Here is an 18,680-nt window from a genome sequence, read left to right as displayed (position 1 = left end):
CCTATAGCTTTGACAAATGCAGTGTTCCTTGGGTACTCCAGCAGAACATGGTCCTCTGGAGGGTTTTCTGGCCTTATGTAACATATTTAGAGTTTATCATTCACTTCCTTAAGCCTTTAATACTTTCTCCCACCATCTTATATGGCAACCCTGGCATCCATACCTCACTTCATGTAAGCCATTATTTCTTTTCATACGGTAAGGATTCATTTTGGTAGTGAGTTCACATGACCTCCTGAGGTCTGTGTCATGGTTTTAAATTCTGCATCCTAGAAGAGAACTCTCCAATCACTTTAGCTCGCCAATAATTTTATATTCTAGGTCCACTGATCAAGCCCCTCTCAGTCCAAGTACCTTCTGGTACACACTGCCTATATCTGAAGCCCCTCATTGGGGTGTTATTCACTTTCCTTCCTCATTAGGCCCAGCATAAGGTTCTGCTGTAACTTAACCCTATATATAAACCCAGTCGCCAGGAGGGGAGGTAGGGAAAATTCTGAGAGAAACATGTTATAAGAGAAAGGACTCTGAACATTCAAGTAAATGTAGCGCTCACCTTTAATAGAGAAATGAAGGAGAGCTTGGGGAAATCTGAGGACATAAGATTTTAAGGGGCATCAACCCAGATGTTTTCATCCTATGTGTCATTGCCTCATTCCTTCCTAAATAGGGCTCTGATCTAAGTATAATAGATTTGACTTGGTTTGGACTTTACTTTCTTTGAAGCTTGCTTTCAGTAAGTCCTGGACTGGTCTTCAGATTTCTCTACTCTATCGGCAAGAGACAAGAACCTCCTTACATTGTATGAATGAAGCTTTCTATCTTTCATACATTGCTTTTATTTTACTTTACTTTATTTTGCATAGGAGAACTGGGGAGTAGGCCAGAGGTATGTGGTGGGTGGTGAGAGGTTTCACCGGAGACAGAGTAGGGAGCAAAACAGGGAGATCTACTGAAATACATTGCTGAGTGGAGCAGTGGGCAAGACAGGAGAGGTCTGCTGTGCCATGTGGTTCAGCTCACTGGCTGGAGATAGTCTCAGGCTATGGCTGAGCTAGCACTGAGACTTAACCCCTGGGGAAGCCCCATACATAACTTCTAATTGTTGATCAATTTAATCCAGCTTTTAATTATTTGCTTGTAGAGGTGAATAAAGGTTAGTAATAGACACAGTACACTGACTTTCCTTATATTTAATATTTCCCACATATCCTTCACATGTCTGTTACATGCCACCAGTTAATACATTCCCTTTCACCAATATGCCATCCCAGTAAGGCCTTACAATTCTTTTGCTACCTGTCTATCCACTGCACCTACCACCAATGGTGGGGTCCTCATTGCCAGACAGGAAGCAGGTGATCCATCTCCAAAATTTCATCACAGTGTGTGCCTTCCTGAACCACTTCTTGTACCAACTCTTGTAGCTGGCTTCCTGGAGAGCAGACTCAGACAGAGGTCAACAGGAAGGGCTTTTTTTTAGGGAATGCTCTTGGGATCAACACCTGTAGAAGGGAAAAGAACGAAGCAGGATTGGACAGAGGGAGAAGTTAAGTGGTCCCACTCAGGATCTATAAGACCTTGTCAATCAGTGATTGGATGTGAAGTAACCCAGGAAGTGGGTATAAACTTGGGGGTGGGGGTGGGGAAGTGGTTCTTTTCATCTGAGGCAATTCCTGAAGAGGGCTGAGAGCAGAGAGCTGTCTGCTGGCAGCTGGCAGCTCTCCCAGCAACTGAAATAGTAAGCTCTTTATTCCTGAAAGGGGATTAGGGCAGCAGATTGCTGAATTTACCACAAATGTGACATCATTTTTTCCATTTGCAAGCTGGTAGCCATAGAATATGAGAATTGAGAACAGTTTTATTTTCAAAATGGTTAACAAACCAAAACAAACCCTAGAAACAAGACTGCAGAATTAAATCTATCAGAGCGGGAAGAGAGGCTGGAAACAAAGAGGACAGTAGGTCTAATGGCCAGCGTAAAGGACTATGGGTGTTTTGGTGATGAGTGTGGTGTGGCGATATCCATCTGAGGTGTGAACCTGTATCCCTAAAACATATATAGTGTTGTAAACTAATGTTATCCCAATAAAGAAAAATTAACTGAATGAATAAAAGTGGTTAATTAAGACTTAAAATTTCAAACAGCAACACTTATGTTTAAAGATTTTAGTAAATGATATTTATTTAAATTTTTAATTAATGCCTTGCAAGTATTAAGACATAAGACAAAAGCCTCCACTTACACTTTTGCTCTAGGCCCCTGGAAGGCTATTGACAGGCCCGTCTAGCCTAAACCCAACTGTTTCCTTTTGGCAAATTATACAAAAAATCCTAGTCCACAATAGAAAAGACAGAAGCTACAGGTGAGTTCAAAACAAAATCATAAATCACTTATTAATCTATAGCCATTTTACCCATAGAGAACGATTAACATTTTCAGCAAATGCTCAAGTTTTATATACAGATCATTTAAACATATGCCTCTTCTTTATAAAAAGCATTGCATTTTTGCAACCTATTTTACCCCACTTAAAATTATATGCTGCATTTTTTCCCAAGTAAACAAACGTGCTCACTAACCTTTTCAAGAGCTACATAATGTCTCAATGTGCTGATGTACCTTAGTTTTTCTATTTATGAGACACTTGGGTCATTCACAGCTTTTCACCCTTCAAAATTATGTGGGGATGCAGAGCTTTCTGCAAACCAACTATCCCCTAAGGATACTCTCCAACAAGTGGAATGGCCGGATCAAAGAGCAGGCACCTCTTACGCTTTCTGAAACGCGTCCAAGCGGCCCATACCCATGTGCTTTCCCACCAGGACCGTACAGAATGCTCCTGCCCCACGCCCTCATCAACACTGTGGGTAGGAGAGGCTTGTCCCTTCTCCTAGATGTACACCAGCAGCACGCTCTGTGGTTCCCTCAAGGCCCTCCCCTATCCACCCTTGCCAAAGAACTCTCACAGCAGCACTAAGAAGTATTCTTCTGTTGTATCTTCTTAGGACTTCACAGCAGTTAACTCACCTCCACTTACGTGGCCGCCACCACCGACATCGGTGGAGGACCCTAACACTAAAATGTGCCCGGAATAGGTGCCAGCACTTCTTGATTCGAGGTTCTGTCACTTCCCACTTGCCCTCATCACTCCCAGGCCACCCAGCAGTGGAACCTCCCTCCTTTGTCACCTCCTGCTGAACTGGGCTGAATCTCCCTCCCTGGCTTTCCAGCCTCCAGGCGGCCTCCTCTCTCCACCCCAGCTCAACCCATGCTGCTCACAGGTCAGCCTCCTCTTTCCTTGCATCCTGTCATTCCTCTGGCCACAACACACCGACTTTGGAGTCTCCCGGGGTGGGCAGGGTGACATCGGGACACCGCAGGTTAGCAGTGGTGGGGGGCTGCCCCGGGACTGAGCCTGGCCCCAAATGCTGGACTCCCTTCCCATCACTCCCCTCCCCACTCTGCACCCAGCAGGCCAGGCCCCTGTCTGGAGCAGGAGTCCCACCTCCCGCCTTTCTTCTCCCCCCTCCTCCAGTGCCCTTCTGCCCGTGTTTCCCCACCCTTCATGCCCAGCTTATTCAACTTCTGCCTCTGCCATAAAACTTGCCTGCGCACCATCGCCCCTGGCACTTTCTGCACTGATGAGCAAAGGTGGCCATGACCAAGGGCTCTGGCAGTGCTAGGATCTTTCTGTTTCCACACACCTTGCCTTTCTACATGCGTCATAAACTCAAGGAGAAAACGGGGCTTTTTTTTCTGCTTAAAACACACAACTTTTATTGATGACAAAAAAATAAAGTATCATATGTATAAACATAAGTCCACACAAAGGACCAAAGATTACCTTACTTATGAAGAATCGGTTCAGTTTCTGCTCATGAAGCATACTAAAATTATCTCAATCCAGACAAGTTAAAAGTCAACACACATATTTTTCAGGACAAACTTGAATTCATTTGGTGTTCATAAAATGGTCTAGCTATAGACCATTTTAAGTAACATTTGTTTTGAAGTTATAATGCAATTTACAATGTGCATTACTTCCAGACTGCAAAACAAGGTCTGTTTGGAAACGTACAGCTACTCAGAGCTTACTTAACAATAGCTCAACTTTTTCTTTCACCTCAGGGTCATTATATTCTGCTGCTAAGACTCGAAGTTTCTTAGCACATGCTTTAGGCCGGTGGAATACAAAATAAAGGGAATTTTTACTGAACTTGTCCTGGGTGAATACTTTTGCTCTTCTTTTAAAATGGTAATTTATGTTTTCAAATAGTGAAAGAGCACTAAGGATATTCTCTTTTGTCTCTTTCTTGTTAAAGATATTCATCAGCGTTGTTGGTGCATTGGCAATGAGCAAGTCTTTGGTCATAGAGGGGTTTTTAGAGAAATTCAAAAGCATCCCCAAAACATGGTCTTTAATTTCTACACTTCCCACAGTTAGCAAACGGAGAAATTCTGAAATATAATTCGTAACCATATGCTGATATTCACTAATAATTGTCAGATGTTTTATCAGTCGGAGTCCAGCCAGCTGCACATTTGAATTCAAGGGGTAGGTGACTGTGTCTTCACATACTTGGTTTAAGTACGTTTTAACCTGCCTGTGATTTTCAGCAGCCACTGAGATATTGTTCAGCGCATTTAAAGCCTTCTGCCTAACACTGGGGTAGGGGTTACTGAGCAAACTTTCAATAATTGAGAGTCTACCTGCATTGTGAATGACTTCATGGGAAAGTGGACAATCAGGACTATTATACAAAGCATTATTGGCTATTTCATGAATGGAAGGATCTTCAGTCATTTCAATCATGCAGATGAGTTTCTCAAGTTCTTTTGGATCCATATTAGCTTCACGTTTACAGCGGCAGGGCACGGCCTGAGTTTTCTCCTCAGGCCTGATCTGCTTTCTGAACTCATCTTCAGGTGGGTAGCAGGCCTGATTTTGCTGTGGTAATTTCATTTCTGTCCAGAACATGGCTCCGGCCCACGACCCCATCCCTGCCCCAGGAACCATGGAAGGATATGTGCCTGACGACTTAGTTTTAGGTGAAGCTGTGTCCTCACTTTTGTTTTCCCCATCCCAGAACCAAGATTTTATATCAACTCCACCAGCAGCCTCAAGCCTGTCCTTGTTAATGGCTGTATCTCCAGCCCCATATTCAAACCTGACATCTTTCTCACTCTGGGATCTGCACTCATTACTGTTCTCGGTGTCAGCCCAAAACAAGGACCTTAAGCTGATTTCCTCAATATCGGGGCTGGACGTTCTGCTTAGCTCATCCTCATCTACTTCCTCTGCCAAAGTCCACAGCCCCATGTCAGCTCCTTCCTCAGCCCCAAGTCTAGACCCTGTAGAGGCTGCACCTCCATCCCAGAGCCAAGACTCCTTCCTGACCTCAGCCCCAGCCCCAGCCTCGGCCCCCACATAGGAATCCACATAGGCTGCCTCTCTGGATCTGACCCAGGACCCAACACTGGCCTGGTCTTCAGCCCCAAATCTGGAACTAAGGCTAGCTCCTTCCCCGAGCCCTGATCTGGATTCAGCACTGGTCTCATTTTGACCTCCACAACTGGGCACAATACCAGCCTCTTCCCTTTTCCAGGACCAGGACTCTGCACTAGTCTCGCCCCCAGCCCCAAACCAGCATCCATCTTTGGTCTGCACTTCAGTACCGACATGGGACCTTCCACTGGCCTGGTCCCCAGTCCTACCCCAGGATCCTCCACTCGCAGGGTCCTCAGATTCCAACCCAGATCCTCTACTGGTCTCATGCCCAGGCCGAGGCTCAACCCAGGAGTTTCCACCAGCCTGATCCCCAGTGCCAACCTGAGAACCTCCTACACTGGCCTGCTCCTCAAATCCAGGTTTGGAACAGCTACCAGCCTGAGTCCCAGCCCTGATCCAAGAACTTCCACAGGCTTGACTCCCAGGGTCAGCCCAGGACCCACCACTAGACTGGTCTGCAGGCTCTGGAGTCGACCCGCCAACAGCCTGGCCACCCGTCTCATCCCAAGAATTCCCTCCACTGGACTGGTCCTCTGCTCCCAGACTGGACACTCCACCAGCTTGGCCCTCAGTCCCAGGCCAGAAGCCTCCTCCACTGGCCTGACCTTCAAATCCAGCTTTGTGACAGCCACCAGCTGGATCTCCAGCCCCAGCCCAGGGCCCTCCACTGCTTTGGTTAACAGCCCCTAACACAGAGCCTTCAACTGCCTGGCTGCTAGCACCAACCCAAGACACTCTACCACTGGCCTGACTCCCACTACAAGCACTGAACCATTCACTGGACTGGTCCTCGGGCCCTGACCTGGACCCTCCACTGGCCTGGTCCCCAGTGCCAGACCAGGAATTTCCAATGGACTGGTCTCCAGGTCCCAGACCAGACCCTCCACCAGTGTGGACCCCACTGTCAGCCCAGGACTCTCTTCCACTGGCCGGGTTCTCAAATGTATGCTTTGCCCCCCCACCAATCTGATCTCCAGATCCAGGCCAAGACCCTCCATTGGTCTGGTCCACAGCTACAACCAAGAACCCTCCACTGGCTTGGTCCCCAGAATCAGCCCAGGACCTCACACTGGACTGATCCTCAGGCCCTGACTGGGATGCACCACCAGCCTGGCCACCAGCCCTAGCCAAAGACCCTTCTCCGCTGACCTGGTCCTCAGCTCTAGGCATGGACCCAGCACCAGGTTGATCATTAGTCACAGTCCAGGAGCCCTCGCTGACCTGGTTGATAGCCTCGACCACGAATCCTCCACTGACTGGATTCACAGTGCCAGGCCAGGATCCAACACTGGCCTGGTCCACATAGCCTGACTGAGATCCTGCACCGGCCTGTTCCCCAGTCCTAACCCAGGTCCCACCACTGGACTGGACCACTGGCCCCAGCAGGGAAGCTCCACTAGCTTGATCCACAGCGCCAGTCCAGGAGCTAATACTGATCTGGTCCTGGGGCCCTAGCGTGGACCCTCCACTGGCCTGGCCACCAGTTGTAGTCCAGGAAACATTTTCACTGGCCTGATCCTCAAATCTAGGCTTGGCTCCGCCACCAGATGGGTCAGCAGCCCCAACCCAGGAACCCCCGCTAGCCTGGTCCACAGCCCCAACCCAGTACCCGATAGTAGCCACACCCCCAGCCTTAGCCTCAGCCCAGGGCCCTGTGCTAGCTTGAATCCCAGCCCCATCCTGGGTGCTTCCACTGGCCTGCTGTTCAGCCACAGCCCAGGACCCTCCAATGGCTCCTGCCCCAACCCAAGACACCCCACTGGCCTGGGCCCCAGCCCAGGATGCTTCATTGGTCTGACTCCCAGCCCAGAGCCCTCCACTGGCCTGGCCTCCAGCCCAAGCCTCCCCAATAGCCTGGTTCTCAGTGCCAACCCAAGTGCCCCCTATGGACTGATTCGCAGCCCCAATCCAAGACCCTCCAATGGCCTTGCCCTCGGTCACTGCCCAGGAGCCCGCACTAGCCTGACCCCCAGCCCAAAACGCTTCAGTAGCCTGACTCCCAGCCCAAAGCCCTCCACTGGCTTGTTCACCAACTCCAGTCCAGGAGCCAACAGCAACCTCATTCTCAGCCCTTGCCCCAGGCCAGGACTTAATGGCAGCCTCATCAAAAGCTCCATCCCAGGATCCAATATTGACTTCATTCTCATCATCAGCCCAGGACATGCTATTCTCCCAATAACCATCCCTGGCCTGAAATCTAAACTTGATCCACCGCTCAGAAGCAATCCAATCCTCAACACCAATCTCACTCCAGTAATAGTCGTGGACCTTGGGCTCCATCTTTCTGCAGGCCTGAGTGCCTGTCTCACTCTCATGCTCAGAGGAGGGCATGGCCGTAGCCTCTGACTTCGCACAGAGCTCACTTTCTCCTGTGGCTTCTGCCTGAGACCTCGGTGCAGCCTTGTCCTTTGCCTCAGGCAAGATCTTGCTCTGGGAATCGGCCACGGACCGAGGTTGGCCAGAAACCACGGTCCCCGCTTTGGGCTCGGCATTGGGCTTGTTCCTGACCTTACTCCTGGCACCAAGTGAGGTCTCACAGTGAGAACTGGCCACGGCCTGAGGCTGGGCAGAGTCTGCTGGATCTGGCCCAGCCCCTGCCTTAGACACAACATTGGGATTGCCCCTGACCTTACTCCTGGCACCAAGTGAGGTCTCACAGTGAGAACTGGCCACGGCCTGAGGCTGGGCAGAGTTTGCTGGATCTGGCCCAGCCCCTGCCTTAGACACAACATTGGGATTGCCCCTGACCTTACTCCTGGCACCAGATGAGGATTCGCCTTGTGAATTAGACACAGCTTGGGACTGGGCAGAGCCTGCAATATCTCCCCCATCCTTTACCTTAGACACAGAATTGGGATTGCTCCTGACTTTATTCTTGGCACCAAGCAAGGCTTCACCCTGGGAGTTGGCTGCAGCGGGGGGCAGGCCAGAGCCTGTTGTCTCTGTCCCAGTCTCTATTTTAGACACAATATTGGAGTTGCCCCTGACCTTGTTCTTACTAGGCAAGGCCTCACCCTGGGGATTGGCCGTGGCCTGAGGCTGGCCAGAGTCTGCCGGATCTGGCCCAGTCCCTGCCTTAGACACAACACTGAGATTGGCCCTGACCTTACTCCTGGCACCTGGCAAGGACTGGCCTTGTGAATTAGACACAGCTTGGGGCTGGGAGGAGCCTGCTGCATCTGCTCCAGCCTTTACCTTAGATCCAGCATTTGAATTTTCCTTGACCTTATTCTTGCCAGCAGGCAAGGTCTCACCTTGAGAACTGTCCACAGTCTGGGGCTGAGCAGAACCTGTTGCAGTTGTTTGGGGCTGGGCAGAAAACAATGGCCCCGGCGCTGCCTTAGACACCGCATCGGGATTGCCCCTGCCCTTATTCCTGGTACCAGGCGAGACCTCCTCCTGGGAGATGATCCCAGCCTGGGGCTGAACAGAACCTGTTGGATCTCTTTGCGGCTGGACCGAACACAGGGCATCTGCCCCAGCCACTGCTTTAGACACAGCACAGGAATTGCCTTTCCCCTTATTTTTGGAACCCGGGAAGGCCTTGCTCTGCGAGCTGGCCACAGCCTGAGATTGGGCAGAGCCTGTGGTATCGGTCCCGGCCTCTGCCTTAGAGAAAGCGTTGGGAGTGGCCCTGCCCTTACTCCTGGCACCAGGTGCGGCTTCTCCCGGGAAACTGGCCACTGCCTGGGGCTGGGCAGAGTCTGCCGTATCTGGCCCAGTCTCTGTTTTGGACCCAGCATTGGGATTGCCCCTCGCCCTCTTCTTGTTACCAGGCAAGGCCTTACTCTGTGAATTGGCTGCGGGCTGAGGCTGGGCAGGGCCCGGTGTATCTGCCCCAGCGCCTGCCTTAGACACCGCATTGCGATTGCCCCTGCCTTTGTTCTTGCCACCAGGCGAGGCTTCACTGTGGGAAGTGGCCACATCCGGGGGCTGAGCAGAGCCTGTCGCATCTGCTCCTGCCCCTGCCCCTGCCTTAGACACAGCAGTGGAATTGCCCCTGCCCTTGTTCTTGCCAGCAGGCGAGACTTCACCTTGTAAATGAGACACAGTCTGGGGCTGGGCAGATGCCGGTGTATCTGCCCCAGCCTCTGCCTTAGACACCGCATTGGCATTGTTCCTGACCTTATTCTTGCCACCAGGCAAGGCTTCACCTTGCGGACTGACTATAGTCTGGGGCTGAGCAAAGTCTGTTGTATCTGCCCCTTCCCCTGCCTGAGGTACAACATTGGGATTGCCCTTGACCTTATTCTTGCCAGCAGGTAAGGCTTCGCCTTGTGAATTAGACAGAGCTTGGGGCTGGGCAGGGCCCGTTGTATCTGCCCCAGCCTCTACCTTAGAACCAGCGTTGGCATTGTTCCTGACCTTTTTCTTGCCACCAGGCAAGGTCTCGCCCTTGGCCACAGCCTGGTGCTGACCACAAGTTTTCTGTTCTGCCTTAGGCACGGTCTTGGAAATGGCATTAGTATCACTTTTGTCATCAACCCCGGAATCAGGCAAGGCATCAGCTTGGGGCTTGACCCCAGCCTGAGCCTGTGTACAGCTTTTCACATCTGTCCCAAGCTCTGCTTTACACTTGGCTTTAGCTTTACCCCGAGCCTTACCTCTTTTGCTAGGCAAGGCCTCAACCTGGCTCTTGACAGAGGCCTGAGACTGTGCCTTCATGTCTTTCCCAGCCCCTTCCTGAGACACGGCATTGGCATTATCCTTAGCCTTAACCCTGCCATCAGGCAAGGCATCAGCCTGGACTTTGGCCATAGGCTGAGACTGCACAGAGGACGACTTGTCTGTCTCAGTCCCTGCTTTAGACACGACAACGGAATCGCCTTTGCTCTTACCCTTAGCTGCAGGCAAGGCCTCGGGCTGGGAATCAGTCCTCAAGCTTGCCTTGGTTCCTATTTTAGGTAAGGCACTGGGATTGCCTTTCCCCTTAGCCCTGGCGTCAGGAATAGCCTCATCCTGAAGACTGGCAACAGTCTGAGGTTGAACAGTGGCCCTCATGTCAGCTCCAGTCACTGCACCAGATGTCACCTTGGGACCTTCCCCGACATCAGCCTTGGCACCAGGCGTTGCCTCCGCCTGTTTGTTGACCACAGTCTGAGGTTGTATAGCAGCTCTCATCTCGGCCCCTGGCCTCCCCTTACACACGCCAGTGGTATTTCCCCCGGTATCACCTTTTGCCACAGGCGTGGTCTCAGCCTGGGCCTTGGCTACCACCTGAGGCTGAGCAAGCGCCTTCACATCTACCCCAGACACTGCCTTGGACACAGTTTTGCGATTCCGCCTGCCCTCAACTCCAGCACCAGACATGTCATCACCACGGGCCTTGGTCACAGTCTGAGTCTGTGCACAGGATTTCATGTCCACTCCAGTTTCTGCTCTGGACGTGGTACTCCCACTTTTCTTAACATCAACTGTGGTACCAGGCCTGCACTCAGGCGGAATCTTGGCCACACTCACAGTCTCTTCCAGGGCTCTTGCCTTGGTCTCTGCAACACATCCAGTCTTGTTTATGGCCCTCAACTCGGCCACTTCCTTGGTCACTGCTAAGGCCTCATTCTGTGTCACCATTATTCTGTTAATGTCTGCCTCTTTTTCAGCCAACATACGAGCTTCTGCTTTGGTCTGGGTCATTGCTTCTTTCTTGCTGTCTGCCCTGGCAACCGGTGCCCAAGTTTTAGCCTTGGTCTGGGTCACTGCTTCTTTCTTGACTATTTTCCCAGCCTCAGAGTCAGTTTGCGTCACTGCCTCTTTCACGGGCGCTTCCCTGGCTTCGGCCTTGGCCTCACTCTGAGCCACTCCCTCTGTCACGACCACTGCCCTGGCCACTGTATGGGCCTCAGACTGGGTCCCTGCCTCTGCCCCAGTCATTGCCTTAGCCTGCGAGCTGGCTTTGGGCCTGGCTCTAGCAGTGGCCTTAGTCTCTACTTCAGCCCTGGTCCCATTTCCTGCTCCAGTTTCTGCTCCAGTCTCGGCCTTGGCTTTAGTTTCAATCGCTGTCCCAGCCATGCCTTCACTCTTGGCCACGGTCTGGTTCTGTACCCCAACCACACTCTCCATCTTGCCTCGGGACCCATGTCTGGCAAGCCTCCTCACACTCTGGACTCGGTCCTTGGTTAATCTGTAAATGTAGTAGCAGGTACCAGCCCAGATCACTAGTCCTGCAGTCGCCCATCCCACTTCCTGAACGCGACCCATGTAATCACCCCTGCTGAAGGCACGAACAAGGTATGGGTGTGGGGGGAGGGGTCTCAATCGAGCTGGGGAAAGAGGGTGGTAGGTCTGGGTGTAGGCCTGTGAGGGCGCTGGTCTTCAGTCACTCAAAGGCCACTACAGCTGCCTCTGGAGGTGGACCTAGAAGTGGAGGAAGGAAATGGACTAAAACTTCTCTTCTAATTCTGTGCATCACAGAGATAGATACACAGAAGGACAGGAAAGTGCAAAAATGATGAGCTAGGTAGGAGAAGAGGATGACTAGCAAACTCTCTCCATCCTTTTCATTTTATCCCCTCCCCGACTTCCCCAATGCCCAACGATTTCTCCCAAGCTCCTTCCGTCCATACGCATTTCCTTACTCCAAATGAACTGTGGAAAGGAAGATGGGAGGGCTGAAGATGAATGAGAGAGTGAGCAGCTCTCAGACTTTGATGTTTACTGGACCTATTCTGGTCACCATTCCCACAAGTCCCCACCCTCATACCAACCTGTAACGGTCCAAGGCAGTTCCCGCCTCTTTCCTTCTCTTGATTGGTGACACACCCTAAAGTGGATCTATGAACTCATGGGATCTGTGCACCTAGAGACAGACAGATAGACAGATGGAGGGGCAGATGGGAGTGGGGCTTCTGTTCTTGATGGGCGGGCATATTATTAGCAAACTGTCTCTCTAGCCCCCTCAGTTCACCCCACTCCCTGCACAAACTGACAGGGGTGGTAGGAAAGGTGGCTGGGAAAGGGAGAGGCTGAGAATCTTCTGGTCTAGGCAGCCATCTTCCATGCATGCTGGTCTCCACCAACCCACCCTAGAGGTCTGCCCAGGCAGCCCCCATCCTCTTACCAGTCTATACTGATCAAGGGCAATTTCCTCCTTATTGCTTTGCTTCCAGTGATCTCAAACCCTGCAGAAGGCCTGCAGGCCGATCTATGAACAAGTAAACAAATAGGAGGTAATAGAGACCGAGACCTTTGTAGAACAGACAAACACTCTGATCCCTGACCCCCAGTGCCTGCCTTGTCAGAGCTGGGTTCAGCTTGCTAATATGACCCACATCATGGTCTGCCCTCTTATCTGCTCTCAGTACACTCCAGCCCACCATTAAGCCAAAATCCCTACTATTTTCTGAACAGAAATCAGTTGGGGTGCGGCAACACTGGAATCTCGCAGAGACCAGAAGAAGCAGGGGCACCTGTCACTGAGGTGCTCAGATCTCAGGTACCTTCTGGACCCAACCTCTCTCATTCCCACCTTCACACCAACCTCCATGGCTCCGGTTCAGTCTCCCCCTTTCCCTTGCATCCAGTGGCAAACAGCCCTCCCGTGGGCCTAGGAGAAAACCTAGGAACAAACGGAGAAAAGGGGGAGATGTAAATGTTGAGCGCTGCTATCATCTAGGCATTTAAGACTGAGTTAGAGACTCAATCCCCAACAAGCAAAGCCTAGGGCTTGCCCAACACTGAACTGGCCAGTGTGGAAAAGAAAGGCAAGAAAATAAAAGGGGAGCGAGAGAGGCAAATTATTTTCAAACCACCTGTAGGATTCTACGGCTTCTCCCCAAAACATCATCATTTCCTTCACCAAGACAGACAAGTGTGGTATCTGGAAAACTGGACGATGTCAAGAAAAACGGTGACACGGCCCTCCCCCAGATCCCATACAAGATTCATAAATTACTACCATAGATTTCCCTTTAAATCCATCTCTAGGAGTCTCCAGAAGTAGAAGAAACAAGGTTTGCTTCTGCAAAACCACTATTCCTCCCCACAGCAAAGGCTTTTCTCAAAAAAAAAAAAAGTAAACTTCTTTGATGCAATTTGTATTTTCTCAGTATTATAAAGAACAAGTTAAAGCAATCATTAAGAATTTTGCTCTCTTTATTGGTCTTCAACAGACAATGAACATTAAAATGCTAAGCTTGGGGGCCTTCCCTGATGCCGCAACAGGTAAGGACGCAGCACTGCAACCTAGCAGCAATGCTTCAGTGCAAATTCGATCCCAGTCCCTGGAGCTGACCCACATGGCGCGGCAGACCTCTCCTGACCCGCCCGCTGCTCCCCTCAGCAGTATACTTCATCCATCTGCCTTCTTTGCTCCCGTCTCTGTCTCTGGTGAATCCTCTCATGGCCCCTGCACCTCTGGCTTGTACCCCAGTTCTGTATGCATAAATAAATAAAATCTTTTTTAAAATGCTAAGGTTAATTGTCCCTTTAGTGTGGAAATCCCCTAACCAGTCCTGTCTGGTATCCCAACAGAGCACAGCGCCTAAGTTCCTGTCTTGGAGAATAATTCCTATCACACTTCAATGGTTCACAGGCAGCACCTGTGTTCACACTAACCTCACAAATCCCAGGCAGTTTTCTCCTCTCCTCCTCCCCTTGCCTGGCCACAAACAGTGCCACACAGAGCTACTCTCTATCAGACAAGAGTATCTTGGCACTGGGAGCTTACACTGACACCAGGACACAGATCCCAGTGCCCGCTCACCTTTCAGGATTCGGGAGCCCCACTATTAAACACCCCTTCCCTCATTCCGAGGTGCCACCCTCACCAAGCCCTCAGTCCAGTCACCTAAGGCCCACCATTTTCTCTCCTAACGCCACCACACTATGTCCCTTCCAGGGAAACGAGCAGGAAGCTGAGCGGGCATGTGCGGCCGGTGATTAGAGCCAGAAAGGATGGGCCATGTCAATCTCTGCATCTCCCCTGGAGACACTCCCCTCATTTTCCCCTCTGTCAAAACCCGAGATTCCCCTTCACAGACGTGAGGAGGGGGAGGGAGGCCAGGGAGAATCAGAGGCGAAGGCTCCTCGAACTTGAACCGCTTTACCCTCCACCTCCCCACTGGGACCCGCTACTGGATCGTCAGGCCGCCGCCGCCCCGGCCTGGGCGCGCGGCCCCGGGGCCCTTACCTGCTCCGCTCTCCGGGGCCCGATGCCAGCCCGCCGCGCGCAGGGCAGCGGGGACCTGGTACCCAGACGCGAGTGACGACTGCACCGAAGGCTGCGTCGTTCTGCAGCTCCCGGTCACGTGAGGGCCCCGCGTCACCGCCGAGCTCGCCCTCCTCCCCACCCCACCCCACACCATACCACCGAACGCCACCCCCACGGGCCAGCGGGAGGTTGCGCTGGACCCTCCCCCACCCCACCGGCTCGCTGGAGCGTCCCCTCCCCTACTCGGCTCTGCGCGGTGACCCGGGGCGCACCACCCAGTCGTTCGGCTCGGTCCTCTCCAATCCAATTGCCCAGGGCTGTTGCCGCCCCGAGGCTCGAGTTTGCCCCTTCTCTGGTCACCAGGGAAGATCTACAGCCCCCACCCAACCTCAGGCCCTCGCTGGACCTGCTGCTTCTTGAAGGGTATCCTCTTTTTCTTTTTTTTTTAAGCTGTAAAACCAATGCTTCCCATAGGTTCCTCCACAAACTCCTCTCCCTTGTATATTGCTGCCCAAAAGGGGGTTAGGAAAGGGGTGTCAAGACGAGAATGAGAGTGCAAAGAGACGCGTTACTTTCTTCTCTATGTTCCTTTTTTAAAAATCCCTTTTATATCACACCCATTGTTTTTGTCATCTGAAAATGCAGTCATTTTCATTCGGCATTAAAAAAAATGTATCACTAGGATAACAAGATACATTCATTCGTTCATTCCTTGATTCATTTGTGTGCATTGTAAAAAATGTTCTCTAGTTGCTATGAACTATTTCACAGCTTTCAAAATAGACTAGTGATTGCTGGCATTTTTTTAAAGTTTTCCTTTATTTATAATACAGAAATGGGGTACAGGCCAGAGGTGCAGGGGTGGCGAGAGGATTCACCAGAAACAGACTGGGGAGCAGAACAGGCAGATCGACAAAGTATACTGCTGAAGGGAGCAGCGGGTGAGACAGGAGAGGTCTGTTGCACCGCTGCACCATGTGGATCACCTCCCTGGGCAGGGATAGAACTGGCACTGAAGCACCCATGGCTTGGTTTCCCAGTACAGGACTCCAACCCGCTGTGCCACCATGGAAGGCCTGATTGCTGGCATTTTTAATGCAAAAAAAAAAATACTAAACAAAACTAGTACATATTCAATGTGGTTGATACATTGATCTTTCAATTGATTCAGTTTTCTAATTTTGGCAATTTTACAAAAATGACTTACAACCTTTTGAAGTTCTAGCAGAATTTAGCATCACGTGTTAGAGATGATGGAGAATTTCTTCATGGATAACTCCTGAATGGTGAACACAGTGCCTGAAAATTAGTGTTTACCATTCAAGAGGGTTATTGGGGCTTTACAAAATAAGCACCTGATCCAATCAGTCTCATCACACCAATGAACAGACCAGATGATATTCCACTGATAGAAACAAGACTCAACAGATAGGATTGATAGGATTTGTACACCACGGTGAAACCAGTGTGCTCTTATCAGGTGGTACAAACCACCCTAGCAGTGGCTAGTGTTCAATATCCTCCATGGGGGGGCAGAGTTGGTGTTGACTGAATCTCCTCAAAAACACTGACATGCTTATTGTTGTTTTCTCCTCACAAAGGATAGTTTACAGGATCCCCTGTAGTTACCAAGAGGTTTATGCATTCCCTCCTTCTGTAACCATTTCACTGCATCTTCCCTAAGCCCCCTCAGAATAAACCCAGAAGTCAGGGACAAAAGATATGCAAAAGTACCCAGACATCCAGCTGTTCAAGTTGGGGAGTCATACTCTAAATATAGACCCTCAGGCAGTCTCTTTCATAGAACGTTGAAATATGATACCCTAGCAGGAAGTAGCCCCAGTGAAGGGGCCTCAGTGTGAGTGTGTGTGTGTGTGTGTGTGTGTGTGTGTGTGTGTGTGTGTGTAGGGGATAGACCCTTTGGGGAGGTGAGCCAGGAAGCCCACAGTACCATGGAACTCACTAATGGCTTTTCAGAAGTCAATTGCCCATGACCAATTTATGGTCTCCACCAAAGGAAAAGAATCATAAATTACAGAAAACAAACTTTGGTAATGTGGAAAACTAAAACAAAACCCAGAAGGTGTGAAATTGCATTCCCAAAATTATACAGTTATGTAAACCAGTGGCAAATCAATAAAACTTGAAAAAAATCCCATAAACTTAGCATGCCAAATGGCTAATTTTTAATAATCTGAGAACTCTTACAAATCATTAATAAAATGATAAACATACAATAGGAAAAAAGTACCAAAGACACAAGTGGATTTGTTCACATAGAAGGAACACAAATGAACAATAAACATATAAAAAGTTGTTAAACTTCAAAGAAATGCAAATCATAACAATTATATCTTAACAGTGTTTCAGCTACGAGTTTATCAAAATTTAGAAATGTGCTAATATTGTTGACTGGCTTGTGGGATTGTGGACATTCCTGCCTTCTGTTGGAGGCACATACTCTGATGCAAACTTTTTACAGAGGGCAATTTGGCAAGAGCTATTAAATAATAAGTTTAGTATTCTATAATTTTATGCAGAAATTCTATTCCTTAGAAACTAGCCAACCTATATGTACACAGTTTCACAAACACACACACACACACACACACACACACACACTAGGGTACCTACTGTGGTGCTTGCAAATATTTTTTTAAAAAACTGGAGCAAAATAAAATACCCATGCCTAGGGGAATGGCTAAATAAATTGTAAATTGTGTTAAATTGAAACAACATGGATGATTAAAAAAAGATTTAGGATATACAGATTTAATGTTTTTCCAATAAAAATCTCAATGACATTCTTCAAAGAACTAGAGCAAATATTGATGAGATTTATATGAAACCACAAAACCTCAAATGGCCAATAGTCTCTGGACTAAAACAAAGAGAACGGAGGCATCACCCTTGCAGACTTCAAGCTATACTACAAAGCCATAATAATCAAAACTGCATGGTACTGGAACAAGAACAGACATACAGACCAGTGGATAGAAATAGAAAACCCAGATAAAAGCCCACAGGTTATGGACAGCTAATCTTTGACAAAGGAACAAAGAATATGAAATGGACAAAGAAAGTTTGTTCAACAAATGGTGCTAGGAAAATTGGGATGCTGCTTGCAAAAACATGCACAAAAAAACAACTTCAAGTGGGTTAAAGAACTAGACATAAGACCCCAAGCCATAAAATATCTGGAAGAAAAGTGGACAAAACAATACATGACATATACCTCAGCAACATCTTTAAAGATACCCAAAGCAAGGATAGTGAAGGAAAGGATAACCAGCTGGAACTACATCAAGTTAAAAAGCTTCTGTAAAGCAAAAGAGACATTACACAAAACAAAGGTATATCCCACTGGTTGGGAGAAAATTTTTGCCCACAATACTAATGACAAAGGGTTGATCACAAAGATATACAAAGAGCTCATGAAACTCAACAAAAATAAAGTGAACAACCTCATCAAGAAGTGGGCAGAAGAGATAAAAAGACACTTTTCCAAAAAGGAAATGCAGATGGCCAACAGCCATATGAAAAAGAATGCTCAACATCATTTTTAATAAGGGAGATGCCAATTAAAACCACAATGAGATATTATCTCACACCAGTGAGAATGTCACATATTAAAACAACTAGCAACAACAAATGTTGGCAAGGATGTGGAGAAAAAAGAACTCTCCTGCACTGCTGGTGGGAATGCAAACTAGTACAACCACTATGGAAAGCTGTTTGGAGGTTTCTCAAACTGCTAAAAAATGGAGCTTCCATATGACCCAGAAATACCACTCCTAAGTATCTACCCAAAGAACACAAAAATATTGATTCAAAAGGACACCTGCACCTCCATATTTATTGCTGCTCTACTTACAATAAGGGAGACATGAAATAAACCCAAATGCCAAAAAAATAGATGGCTGGATTAAAAAGATGTGGTACACTATGGAAAACTGTTTGGAGGTTCCTCAAACTGCTAAACATGGAGCTTCCCTACGACCCAGCAATCCCACTCCTAG

At 49.2% G+C, this 18,680-nt stretch overlaps 1 protein-coding gene and 1 long non-coding RNA gene across 2 annotated transcripts; both read right to left on the bottom strand.

The window, feature by feature from the left end:
• Positions 1 to 1,041: 1,041 nt before the first annotated feature.
• On the bottom strand, positions 1,042 to 14,830 carry LOC105853862. The gene is made up of 5 exons (XR_001145613.1): positions 14,641 to 14,830; positions 12,991 to 13,068; positions 12,571 to 12,654; positions 12,218 to 12,309; positions 1,042 to 1,505 (listed from the first exon to the last, which is right to left on the bottom strand). It is a non-coding gene; the product is annotated as an uncharacterized LOC105853862 (long non-coding RNA).
• On the bottom strand, positions 3,804 to 11,794 carry ARMCX4 (armadillo repeat containing, X-linked 4). Its single transcript, XM_012727170.1, has 2 exons — positions 9,603 to 11,794; positions 3,804 to 9,488 (listed from the first exon to the last, which is right to left on the bottom strand). Exons 1-2 carry the CDS (start codon positions 11,709 to 11,711, stop codon positions 4,089 to 4,091), a joined length of 7,509 nt encoding a protein of 2,502 aa, XP_012582624.1. The 5' UTR covers positions 11,712 to 11,794; the 3' UTR covers positions 3,804 to 4,088.
• Positions 14,831 to 18,680: the final 3,850 nt, after the last annotated feature.

Source organism: Condylura cristata, unplaced genomic scaffold, assembly GCF_000260355.1.
Source record: "Condylura cristata isolate star-nosed mole 26May11 unplaced genomic scaffold, ConCri1.0 scaffold00019, whole genome shotgun sequence".
NCBI classification, from domain to species: Eukaryota; Metazoa; Chordata; class Mammalia; order Eulipotyphla; family Talpidae; genus Condylura; species Condylura cristata.
This window is presented reverse-complemented; position numbering and strand designations above follow the sequence as displayed.